Source organism: Antechinus flavipes, chromosome 4 (genome assembly GCF_016432865.1).
Source record: "Antechinus flavipes isolate AdamAnt ecotype Samford, QLD, Australia chromosome 4, AdamAnt_v2, whole genome shotgun sequence".
In the NCBI taxonomy this organism is placed as follows: domain Eukaryota; kingdom Metazoa; phylum Chordata; class Mammalia; order Dasyuromorphia; family Dasyuridae; genus Antechinus; species Antechinus flavipes.
In genome coordinates this window covers 478,501,071-478,513,242 of record NC_067401.1, presented here as the reverse complement: position 1 = coordinate 478,513,242, position 12,172 = coordinate 478,501,071, and the positions used below count along the sequence as shown (strand labels likewise).

At 54.0% G+C, this 12,172-nt stretch overlaps 1 protein-coding gene and 1 long non-coding RNA gene across 6 annotated transcripts in view; one reads left to right on the top strand and one right to left on the bottom strand.

Annotated features, from left to right (window-relative positions):
• EFCAB14 (EF-hand calcium binding domain 14) overlaps positions 1-10,781 on the bottom strand; it is a 30,666-nt gene extending 19,885 nt beyond the window's left edge. For 2 of the 5 annotated variants that reach the window (XM_051999784.1, XM_051999785.1), the window contains exons 1-3: positions 10,332-10,780; positions 9,721-9,869; positions 2,538-2,683 (exon numbers count right to left, since the gene is read on the bottom strand). In XM_051999784.1, the coding sequence (XP_051855744.1) occupies positions 2,538-2,683; positions 9,721-9,869; positions 10,332-10,567 (531 nt within the window). In that variant the 5' untranslated portion in view covers positions 10,568-10,780. Of the gene's footprint in view, positions 1-2,537; positions 2,684-9,720; positions 9,870-10,331 lie in introns of all 5 variants that reach the window. The other 3 variants (XM_051999786.1, XM_051999788.1, XM_051999789.1) reach the window with 3 other exon arrangements.
• LOC127563372 (uncharacterized) lies at positions 2,690-9,704 on the top strand. The gene is made up of 3 exons (XR_007953951.1): positions 2,690-4,800; positions 8,223-8,372; positions 8,737-9,704. It is a non-coding gene; the product is annotated as an uncharacterized LOC127563372 (long non-coding RNA).
• Positions 10,782-12,172: the final 1,391 nt, after the last annotated feature.

Genomic DNA, 12,172 nt, shown 5'->3' with positions numbered 1-12,172 from the left:
AAGGTGCCAACGGAGAGGGACAGAATGTGGTTAGTCCACAAACCCAGCCAATCACAGGGAACATTTCCTCCCCCGGGGAAATATGAGGCCTGGGAATAAGGCAGGCCCGGCCTGCAGAAGGCTGTGGCGTCTCCAGCAGACAGAGGGCAGCTGCTGGGCAGGACTGACAGCAGAGCCTCTAAGGAAGCAGGGCATGCCACAGAACGGCGCCAGCCCCCGGTGTCTCCCGCCAGGGTGCCACTCTGAGGCAGGCCGGGAGGGACAAGATGGGGCCTGCTGCCACCTTCTGCTACGACTGCTCGACAGCTCCACGAATGGGAGGGCTTAAGAAGCGCAGCTCATTGAGAACTGAAAGAGGGAAGGCTCCCACAGCCTGAGCTGGGGATGAGTCAGCCAGAGCTGCCTAAAAGAAAAGGGCTGCACTCACAAGGAGGCAGCTCGAAATGAGCAGGACTAAAAATAGCCACTGTGGGCGACCCTGTGCCCCGTGCCAGCCCTCCTCGTACGCCAGCGGCTGTTTTCGGCCTTCTGCTCCTTCCGGCCGAGGAAGCCCCGAGGGGCCCGCCCCCAAGAGTCGCTGCCTTTCCCTGCTCCGGAGGCTCAGAAATGGCCAGGAGTGGGAGCCCGTGGAGCCGACCCTGGGCTCGTGCTGGGGAAGGGACCTCTGACAGCCCGCAGCCCAGGGAGTCTGAATCGAACTTTTCTCCTTGTAATCCCATTTACTTTGTTTTACTCATGAAAAACATGGTTCAGGAGCCAATAGGTTTCACCAAGGAAGTCCATGGCAGAGAAAAAGTGAAAACCCCTGGACTTAGTCCCTCATTTTATAGATGAGAAAACTGAAACCAGCAAGGTGAAGTAACCGGCCTGAGGCTCCTCGGGCAGAAGGTAAAGGACAGCAGTGGCGTGACTCCAAACCCGGCCTCTGAGAGACTCGAGGGGGAGCCAGGCCCTACAGAACAGCAGGGGAAGCTTCAGAGAGGAGGCAAAAGCACAGGGACCCCAGGTCTCCAGAGGGAGACCCTCTCCCAGCCATACCCAGAGCCATCAGGCCTCCCAACTCTGGGCTGGCTCTGTTTGAGGTCAAAGACTGCCCTGGCCCCAGGGGAGAGAAGTCCTGGGGCAGAGGGGCTGCCCTGACTCCGTGACCAGGCCCCAGTGCCCGTGAATAGTGGGGCCGAGAAGGCCAGACTGAGGAGCAGAGAAGTTCCTCCCTGAAGCTCGGCTGAGGCCCGAGTTTCCCCAACCATTCCTCGTCTAGAGGACAATCTCGGGGGAGGACAGCTGACAGGGAGGGCTTGTCCCCTCGGGGCCCACTCCTAGTCTGGCACTCCAGGCCTGCGCTAGTGCCCAAATGTCAGACTCTGCTCAGCTCCGGGGGCACCAAATAAACCTAAGTTAGACACACCTGGATGCTCCCCTCCCTCACAGAAGCTTCTTTCCTTAGTGAATTGTCAGCAAGGAAAGTCACCTTCTGAGGACCCAGTGAGCACCACCCACTCCCCAAACCTGGGGCTGACCCTGGGCAATGCCATTCTCCAACCTGGGAACCGGATGGAACCCGGCATCCCTTGCTCTGGAGCCCCTGCTGCCGGGCCGCAGCTGCTGGCTCTGCATCCCACCCTCAGGTACAAGGTGCCAGCCCCTTCTGACAAAACAAATCAGAGTACTGCCCTCTCCTGCCCCACCTCCCCACTCTAGGCCAGAAGCAGCATCTCAGCTTGAGGGAAGGGGTGCAGGGCAGGACAGCTTTGGCTGCGCTTGAGCCCAGCATTTTAATATTTCATGCCAGAACCACTGAATCTTTGATTTGGAAGAGACTGCAGAGACCATAGTCCAGGCTGGGACCTGAGGCTATTTTAGTAAAAGGCAGTTTTTGAAAGTCCATGCAATAGAATAAGATATCATTAAAAAAAGGTCTGACCCTAGTATTCAACATTTGCAGGGCATCTAGAATTTTAATGATTTACTTTTATTTGGTAATTAAATTGCTTCAAGAAAGCACCTATAAGTCAAGAGCTGCTAAATTTCAGGTAAGACGTTTGGATAGGAGACCATATGGCTCTTTGGTAAAATCTTAGAAATCACAAGAACACTGATCTCAGAAGACAGATCCTGGTAAATCTAGGAGGACTTGGGGAGTGGAAGCCTTTTCAGTTTGCTATTTCACCTTTGGATTTTGGCTGTCCCGTTTCAAACAAGATTCTTGTTTCTGTGACCCTGGGGCAGGTCCATCTCAAGGCGGCACTTCAGACATTGGTCCTCTGAGGAAGGGGGTGCCTTTTGGCACTCACCTCAACCCCCTGTGCCTGTGAAGGACATTCCTGTCTCCTGTCTTCAGAAAGGACAAGCCTATGGCAACTTCAGGCTGATGGCTCAACTGCCAAATGAGCTGGGTTAAGTCAGATGACCACACCCTATTACCTAATTTCATCTGCATTTCCTGAACTATCCAGATAAAGGCTATCTCCATGGCCTGGGCCTTCTCTTAGTTATAGGCAGGGAACTCTAGAGCAGTGGATCCAAACCCCTTCTACCTGTTTGGCCATTTCTGTGATGTTTATCCAGACTTTGCTCAAGCCCAGGTCTCCAGATTCAATCTTCTCCAGCTGCTTTTGTTTGCGGAGGAGTTCTTCATTTAGTTTGGGGATCTCTTGGAATGAGCTTTTCTGATTAGATTCCACTAAAACCAAAAACAAGAAGATCAGCAACAGCAGCCAGTAATCTCTGTGACCCAAAAATGAGTGAATGTCCAACTACCTAAGTAGGGGAAGGACACGTACTGTTCTGTTCTCATCAAACACAGCGTGAAGAACATCTATATTTGGGAGGACAGCAGGACTTATAAAGAGGAGGGGGAAGAGTCCAAGTCTTTAAACTGGGGGGTTCTGGTCTCAACTCTGCTACCTCCTCCCTGGGGGCATCTAGTCCACATATCCCCTCTTAGAGCCCCAACTTTCTAATGTGTTAAGGGAGATAAAAACCTTTGCCCTGCTGGGCACTGATCTGACATCTATAGAAGCACCCTGTGTGCCCCAAAGTACCACACAGATATTAGCTGGAAACAGTTCAACCCTCCAGGCCTTCAAAGGTGCACTATTCACATTTGGCATTTTATATCACACTGCACTTAAGTTCAGAACAAAGGTGGGGAGCGCCAACCCTTTACCACATGACTAAGCTAAACATTTCTAATCTTTTCCTCTCTAAAACCTTAAGCCTCTACTGTAATCTGTCTGTTCACCAGCCACACTGGTCCCTAATTATACAGGGAGGGGATTGAGAAAGTGCACACTGAGAACTCAGACCAGCTCAGAGAAGATTTGGGCCTGGCTGGGGGAGGGGAGGGAAGGATTTAGCTTAGGCATCAGGTTATAAGAGTCACACAGGCCAGTTGGTAGGGCCTTGGGCTTGGGAGTTATGACACTAAAGTCCTCTTTATTCATCTGTTCATAAAGGATTTGGGGCCTGGACAATCTACACAATGAAGATAGGCTATGAGCTGCAGTTATACAGAGCTCTCTCTTTTAAGAGACCTTCAAGATTCCTGGGCTAGTAGGAGCCCTGGAGAACCTATAGTTTCTATAACTTTAAGTGACAACATTCTACCCAAATGACACTCATAATAGCTAAGACATACGAAACACACAAATCCACATATCCCCACCCCCTTCTCATATGCCGATGCTGCTTGAACATTCATTATTACATTAGCTCTTAACTGCTATAAAGAACCAGCCATTAATGTACTTGAGGAAACACCTTCCTAAACCTTCATGGGGAGTTGGAGCAAATGGTCAGGTAGTGTGATAAGTGAACACATTTAAGAGACAGAGTTTCTGGGTAATAATCGATTAGGTTAGCTAATAATCAAAAAATTGGTGGTCAGCGGTTTCTCTCGCTCACCTCTAATAGAGGATACCTTAAAGACTTTTCTGAAAGGGAATTCCCAACAGGAGAAATCAATCCTGATTGGTAGACGTTTGAATGAGGTGGTGGTGGGCCAAAAGGATTCGGCTTCTGCTGAAAACTTGACTTAGTGCTTCCAGGCCTCTGGCCAAGGGCATCCATCTCTCCTTCAGGAGCTCAGTCATCTTAAACCCCATTTGAGGGGGAGAGAGAGAGGCATGTGCAAGGACACGGGCTTATTCTCAGAGAATTTATCTAGATTAGATTCTGTTTATACTTCAAAGTAGCATCCTCAAAGGAGAAAGAAGGTCTCCTAGTTGGGTGGGATCCTACCCAAGATTGAGGACCATGTCCCAAGGTTTAGGGCAATCTCCTCTACCTGTCATGCTCTTCGGAGACTTGACTGACTGACCTATAAAGGCTGGTCTCTGAATAAGGAAATAAAAAGCCTGGATCCTAATTAATATAATAAAAAACAATCATTTCTCTCAGTAGAGAAGGGAGTTGAAAGTCTTCAGGGAAACTAAAGAAAGCCCAGGGGATGGGGAGGGGGGGGGGTGCATCCCTGCTTTTCATTACCAGCATCCTTTAATAAGCCACATCAGGTGAGGGCTCCACACAGGCAGCTCGGTACAGCAGCAAAGGACCGGGCTGGCAGCCGACGGGGGAGCCTCGCCCAGCTCGGGCACGAAGCAGCTGTTTCTCTGGGCAAGTTCTCCCCCACCCTCCAGTCTTGGTTTCTCATCTCTAACATGCAGGCCCTGAGCAGTATGAGTACAAGGGTCACTTCCACCTTGGAGAAGCCGTGGCTCAAGTTAGTTGCCCTAAAGCAATGCAGCCTTTCGCTCCTTCTATCACCAGCACTCTCAGGCAGCTTCATTTTAAACACAGGTGAGTAAAAATCAATAAACAAATTAAGCACTGACTGTGTGTCAAGCACTGGGCTATGTGAAGGGAACCCTCACCAAAAGAAGAACATTCTCTGCTCTCCAGGAGCTCACCCTCCATAGAAGGGGCCAGGAGACACAGGTGTCTGTGTGTGTCCAAGCGAAACGAGGCATGAGTACCTGGGAATGGGGTGGGGGTGGGGAAAGGTATACAGAGAGTCAGAACAGGGTTCACGGTGTTTATTTCCACTAATGATAAAAAGCACTGGTATGCTCATTCCTTATCTTTCATGCCACGGTACAAAATCCCAATGAAAATGACGTGCTAATATTATCCCACACAAGTTACCTTCTGAATTAAACCAGCCAAGCTCCTTTCTTTCACATTAACCTGGATGTGTGCCTGCCCAAGGCTCCCCAGCTATCTCTGAGATGGGCTCAGGATCCTTGGTTTGGAGCCAGGAGGGCTCTCAGCAGACACCATCCTCCTCATCTGGCAGGGAAATGAAAGTGCCCAAAGTAACAGAGGAGTCCGTATCCGAGGTGAGATGGAGCCCGGGGCCACCATTTCTTTCCTTTGTCCCATGCTGCCCACTTTGAGGGTATCACGTGCAGGCACACGGATAACTGCCTGGCTGGGTGGGGGCTAGCGAGGCCACGCTGACCCTGATCTTGAGGGAACAGGGGTTTCTGTGGGCCAAAGACACTCTCTTTTCGGGCCATGCCAAAGGAAGGCTCTAAACCACAGAATCTGAGACTAGGAAGGGGCATCGGTGGCCCTTGTTCCAAGTCATCACCGAAAGAATCTCCACTAGAACATATTACACATAGGGACTTTGGACTTCTAGGGGAGAGGCTCATTTGTCTCAAGGCAGCCTCTTCTACTTCTGGATAGTTCTCACTGGTAGGTGACTTTCCTGCCCCCCGGCCTGCTGGACCCCACTCTATGGTTCCTGGGCTCACTCTCCCCCAAGCCGGGCAGACTAGGACGGCTCTTTAGATACTTGCAGAGTTATCAAGCCCCATCTCTCTTCCAGGTCAAATGCCCCAATTTCTTCTAACCAATTCCCATCATCACAGACTGAGGGCCCTTCACCAACCTGTTTGCCCATCTATGGAAATGTTTTAGCTTGAATATAATCCTTTAATGCCATCTGGTTAGGACACAGGACAGAGAGACGCCCACTTCCCTGTTCCTGGAAGCTCCACCTGCCTTAATGCATTAGTTCTTTTGGCTGCCATATCTTCCTAGATGATTCTTGTAGACCTTACTATCCACTGAAAACCCCAGATCGTTTTCAGAACAATCACTGCTACCTGTGCCTCCCCTACTTTATACTATGAAGCTGACTTTAATACTCATGCCCATGATATTTCATTTTATTGAATTTGTGGGCAAGCTTCTAAGGTCTGTCACAGTCATTTTGGATCCTGACCCAGTCATCCAGTGGGTTGGTTAGCTCCCTCCCAGCTCTGAGTCATCTGCAAGTCCTAGGAGCAGGACACCTATGCCTTTATCCCTGTCACTGATAAACGGCAGCACAGGTCCCCAGACAGGTCTCTGGAGTTCTTCACCAGAGAACTACCATTGCGTGTACAGCTGTTCTTTGAGTAAAGACACCTCACCATTTCTGAACCCACCTGACTTAATTACTGGGTCCCCATCTCCCCATCTTCACCGGAAGAGTGAGACAACCAAAGGAGTCCTCCCAGTTTGGGGCTTTCCTGGGAGAAGCTGAGCCCAGGACCATGGCAGGCCCTGCAGGACCCTCAGTGTGGCCTCCTAAGGAAGCAGGAGCAGTTTCTCTGGCTAAGTACACAGGAGGAAGTGCAAGCAACAATCCCCAATGACTAATTCATGAGGTTTCAACACCAAGAGCACCTCATGCAACATTGATGACCAGCTGCAGGGAAGATTTCCAGCAGCCCACTGCGGAGTCCTCCTTGACCACCAGTAATCCCTGGGCATGCTGGGGAGACCGGCAATCCAGAGGCTCTTTCAGGCAAACAACCCCACCCTTCGTCTGAGTAAATGCTATTTAAGGACGCTCCAGGAAGCCCCAGTCTGCCATCTAAGCACCTGCTGGGGAGGTCCTGGGGAGGGGACCCTGAGAGGGCCCGAGGGCTGGTCTCTTGCCTGAGGAGGAGTCCAAGGAGGCTCCCTACGTCAGACCTCTCTGCCCCTGTGGGACATCTGTCACAGGCTGTGCCTCGTGCCGTTCCAGGCTGGCGGTGAGCCCTACAGAAAGAGTTGTCAGCTTCTAGCTGAGGAGTGACCGACCGCCGAGGGGCAGAGGCAGGACCAGGGAACCCCGCCGAAAATCCCACCATCTCTAAGAGGCCTTTCTCCATTCCCCTTTTAACTGACCACTTCCAACTTAGAATGTCTGTGGCTTATCTGGTTGCATGAGGTTGTAAGCTCCCAGAGGGCTTCTGCCTTTCTTTGTATCCCTATCACTCAGGAGGGTGCCCAGCACACAGCAGGTGCTTAATACAAGCTTATCAACTGTTTTTTTTTTTTTTTAATGATATGTGGACAGGGAGAGGTTTTGGCTTCTCAGAAGGTCCTGAGGAGAGACAAACAACTCCTCTTACTTAGGATCCACAGCAAAATGTCTGTATTGAAACTTAGATGAAACTAATTATTGAAGTAGACTTAAAATCAAAAGCAAAAGTTTTAAAGATGATGGTTTAAGACTAAGGAGGGGTTGCAGAAGAAGGACTAGCAGGATTTCCTGGAACCTTAAGCTCTGGCTCTGATTGCTCTCTCCTTTCTCCTGCAGTTTAAGTCAACAGTCACTGATTAGGTACCTACTATGTGCAAAGCAGCGTGAGGCCCCAGAGAAGTGGGGGAAAACAGCCCTGTGTGGAGTCTGGTCTGGAGGTTTTTGTAGAAGCCCCAGCTGGACAGGCACCGGGGAGATTCTAAAGCTTCCCAATCCACTTCCTTCCCATCCCAAGGCCACAACTGCAGGCTTGGGTTTTTCCCTACTCACCTCCAAGAAGGAAAACAACCCAAAGATGAATATATTCACTTACAAACAAAACACCCGCCGAAGCTCCTTCAGTAATGCCCACCACTTCACCAGCACGCACCCCGTAATCACGGTTCGGGAAGTTTCGAAAAACACCCTCTGCCGTTGAGATCAGGGCTCCCATTGTTAGACTGATGCACATCAGAACCACTAGCAATTGCTCATCATACTCCACAAGGTACTCAGAGTGAAAGGGTCTAAAAATGATAATTAATTCAAACATAAAGCCCTCTCCCTCATAAATTATTCTACAAAGAGATGAGGAGAATGGGTCAGATGGATACAGACTCTCAAGCAAATAGCAACAAGTCCCCCAAGTCCCTTGCCAGGAAGGGCCAGAGCCACCCTCAGCATTCTCTCCTTCAGGAAGGACCTTTGTTGTTTCATTCAGGGCTAGCTTTTCTTGGGACAGTCTGGGAGCCTGATGATTGTGGACAGCAAACAAGAAAAAAGCTTCGAGATAGAAGCACTGCAGATGGCAGGACCCGCCAGGCGTGGGACAGGAAGGCAGGAGGCGTCTCCTGGTCCTTGATGCCTGCAGGTAAGTTCGGCTCTTGTGGCTTCCTTCTACGAGGAAGTTGTCGAGGGTAGTAGTGTGCCTATTGATCACTCATGGCCAGGGGGCCAGCTCACACCGGACTAGTTAGCCTAAATACTTAAAGGGTTATGTTCCCAAGTCCATTTCTAGACCATTTGGTAATAGGCTGAAGGCCCATCTGCTGCAAGTCCCCAGTCCTCAAGAACTTTAACTCAGATGAGTTACTGAGGGGATATTTTGGCTAAGTCCAACTTGAGCTGTACCACTTTTTGAAGGCTTTCAAGGCCAGGCCACCTTCAGATCCCCTCAAACATGACGGAGCCCACTCACAGCCTGCCTTTCTCATGGGATTGCTCTCTTCTGCCAGACAAGCCCTCGATTTCCTCCCAAAGGAGCATCAGCAAGGACAAGGCCCCGGGGTGCATCCTGTGATTCCCAAAGAAATGTGGCCACGGCTATCTGCGTTTCCAGCAACGATCCTGTCCTTCCAGCCCCTAGCAGGACCCTCAATAAATAAATTAGTAATAAACTGAACTGTTTTCCACTAAAATATGCTCCTTATTTTTTGAAATGGCCTGTCAACATCCACAAGTGTCATCCACAAGCTAATTACAACTTGTAAAAGATCATCATGAATAAAAACACAGTCTAAAAGGGTTGGGAGGAGACTGGGAAGGTAGGTGGATGGAGGTGGACCTAAGGAACCAAAATCACTGACCTACTCAGAAGAAAGTGACAAATGTTGTTTCCCTTGTTTGGGCCACGGAGCTCATTTGTTTTAAAAGTTTCCTTGTTCACACACACACACACACAGAGCTGTCCTTCATGTCCTAATCTCCATTTCCACCCAACAGAGTGCTCTCTTATAATGCACACAGGGAGTGCGGCAAACACACGGACCATCTGGTGCACCCGCCTCCTGCGCCCACAGCCCACCGCTAGGCTCTCACACTGGAAAATGCCCGGGGCGGGATCTCCTGAGAAGCTCTGAAAAGTTCCTGTATTTCTCTATGGATTTTCTCATGGGGCTCAAAGTCATTCACAGTGGGTCTCTCAAAGATCCTTGTAAGGCTGGTAAAGGTGCCCCTTTATAGGTGGGGAGGACCTTGCCCAAGGTCAGAGAAGACCCTTCCTCCCAGTGCTCTGCTGCGGTCTCCTCATCCTCCCGGGATGCTCTATAACAGGAGCCCCAAGCCACCCCTCCTCCACCCCAGGAAGCCCCAAAGCTCTCCGGCCGCCAGGGCGTTTCTGCTCCCTTGGTTTCCAAGGTGAGGCAGGGGACAGAGGCTCGGACCCTGTCCTCAGAGGGCGGCCCGGGGCGCCGGTCTCTGCTGCCGCCGCCCATACTTACGGCTTCGGAACTGATCTTTGAGGGCGTCCAGGTCCTCCTTCAGGGCCACCTGCATCCACACCAGGCCCACGCAGGCTACCACGCAGGCGGCCAGGATCACGAAGGCGCACAGGGGGTAGCAGACCTTGCAGCAGCGGAAATAGTCCCCTCTGAAAAGGAGCCCAGAGGAACGGTCAGCCCGGCCAGCGTCCACCAGCCCGGCCAGCGTCCACCAGCCCGGCCAGCGTCCACCTGCTCAAGAACCCACCGGGCGGGGGTCCTGCGTGGGGCTGGGCCCCTGCAACGTAAAAAGCTTCGGGACAACACCTTTGCGAGAGGGGATGGGCGACCTGGGGGTTGCCAAAGACCCAGGTTCAAATCTTGCCTGAAAAAGCCTTAGCTCCGTGACCTGGGGCGGGATGCGGCCTCCGTGTCCCCCCTTCCCGCCGCTGTGATCCCAAGCCACATCCCGCACCCCCTTCCAGACCCGTGAAGTCCCAAACGTGCCCTTAGGGACGGACCTTCGCCGGGCTGGGAGGTGGTGTCTCCCTCGGGTCTCTCACCGCAGCCTCCTCCGCCCCCCGCTGAGGGTCACACCCCCTCCCCTCCCGCTGCGCGGCGCCCCTTCCCACCTGGCGAAGCGCGCGCGGGCACTCCCTCCGCCGCCGCCGGCGCCGCGCTCGTCCTCGTCCTCGTCGTCCTCGTCCTCGTCCTCCGAGCTGGACGCGGAGCCTGAGGCGGGTGGCTCGGTGCGCAGCAGCCGGTGGCCGGCGGCGCCCTTCCAGGCCCGGCGGCTGCGGCGGCTGCGGCCGCGCCCGTCTCCGGGGCCCAGGCCGATGAGCGCGTTCAGCTCCTTGCGCTTCTTCATCTTCTTGGGCGGCGTGAGGGGGCCGCCGGGGGCCGAGCAGCAGCCGCCGGGCTCCAGTGCGGCCCGGCCGGGGGGACGCGGAGGGACGGCGCGGGCGGGCGTTCCGGGGGCCGCTCAGCCGCTCTGCTCCCTCGGCGCCTCCGGCTGCGGCTCCGGCTCGCGTTCGGCCTCGGGCGGCCGCGGGCTCCGCTTCCAGCCCATGGCCCCGGCCCTGGCCCGGCCCCGACGCTCCTCCCCCAGGCCCGCGGTGTCCAGCCCTCCTGCCAGCAACAAGCAACCCTATTGGTCGCCTGTCGTGACGTCACTCGGGTGCGAGCGCGCGGGCGGAGCTTTCTTAAAGGGTCCGCGTATCCCGTTCCTGAACCCCAAGCGCTCCTGGACCTGACACTGGGAGCTACGTAAGGAGAAAGAAGCCAGCGTTTGTGGCTCCTACTTTGTGCCAGACACTGCGCTGAGCTCTCCGGGAGCCCAACCCTCTATTCTGGGCTGGAAGAGGCCGTGTCCATACACGTGATACAGATGGGGAAACTGAGGCCCACGGTGCCGAGAATTCTCAGGGCAGGGGAGGAAGCGACCTCGAGTCCATTCCACCGCGCACTTGGGGAAATGAGCTCCCACTGAAGGAGACCCCACCTCCCGGCTTTTTCCCGCACCGATCCGTCCGGCTTCCGGCCTCAGCTCGGTTTCCACCTCTGTACCCCAAGTGCTCTAAAGGAGCCGGGGGTCCCTGACGAAGCTCTAGGGTGCATGTGCCTGGCACTGGCCTCGGCCCCCGGGCACGCAGGGGAAGGCGAGCCCTCCTAACGGGGGGACTCCGGGACTGAGAGAGCAGAGGGGCGGAGCGCGAAAAGGCGAGCGCTGGCAGGGGTCTCCTGCGCCCCTCCCCCAGCCTGGCCCAGGGACTCCGCAGAAGAGCTCCGTCACTGCTGTCAGCCAGAGAGCTTTCAGAGAGAGCCAGAGACGGGAAAGCCTGAGGCCCCCCCGCCGGAAAGGGTCCCGACTCCCAGCCTGCAGCATCTTGGCTTCAGAATCCCTAGGATGACTTCATTCCAATGACCCAATTCATCAGAGGACAGGGAGTGGGCTGAGGAGGGAAAATAAGAGCAGGACGCGCTGGGGAAGAAAACCTGCTATTATCTCAGTGGCCGCGTCCCCCGAGGCAGGGACAGGACAGAAACGGTCCTTGTCGGAGGCAGCCCCGGACCGCCCTGATGTCCAGGCCAGTGGCAGACGCCCTGAGGAGGGCCCGACGCTGGTTCCGGGGCAGCGCGGGATCAGTGGCTAAGTGTCTCCCAGAGGCCGCCTCCCTGCTGTCAAAGTCACGTGTCCTCAGAGTTTTGTCATTGCTGTCTCTGTGGTCATAATTACGTCCCAGGGAAGCAGGAAATGCGAAGTATGAAAATAAAACCAGCTGTAGTGGGGGGGGGGGGGGGGGCTTCCCGGGAGACTCGGCTCCTTTTCCGACCCAGCTCCGGCTCACCTGACCCATCACCACGGCCCCCACCCCAGAGGGAACGGCTCCTCCCCACAGCTCCCGGCACCACCTCGGGTTTAGGCCCCCAGCAGGCAAACGGCCTAGCTCAGAGGATGCCAGCCCCAGCCCAG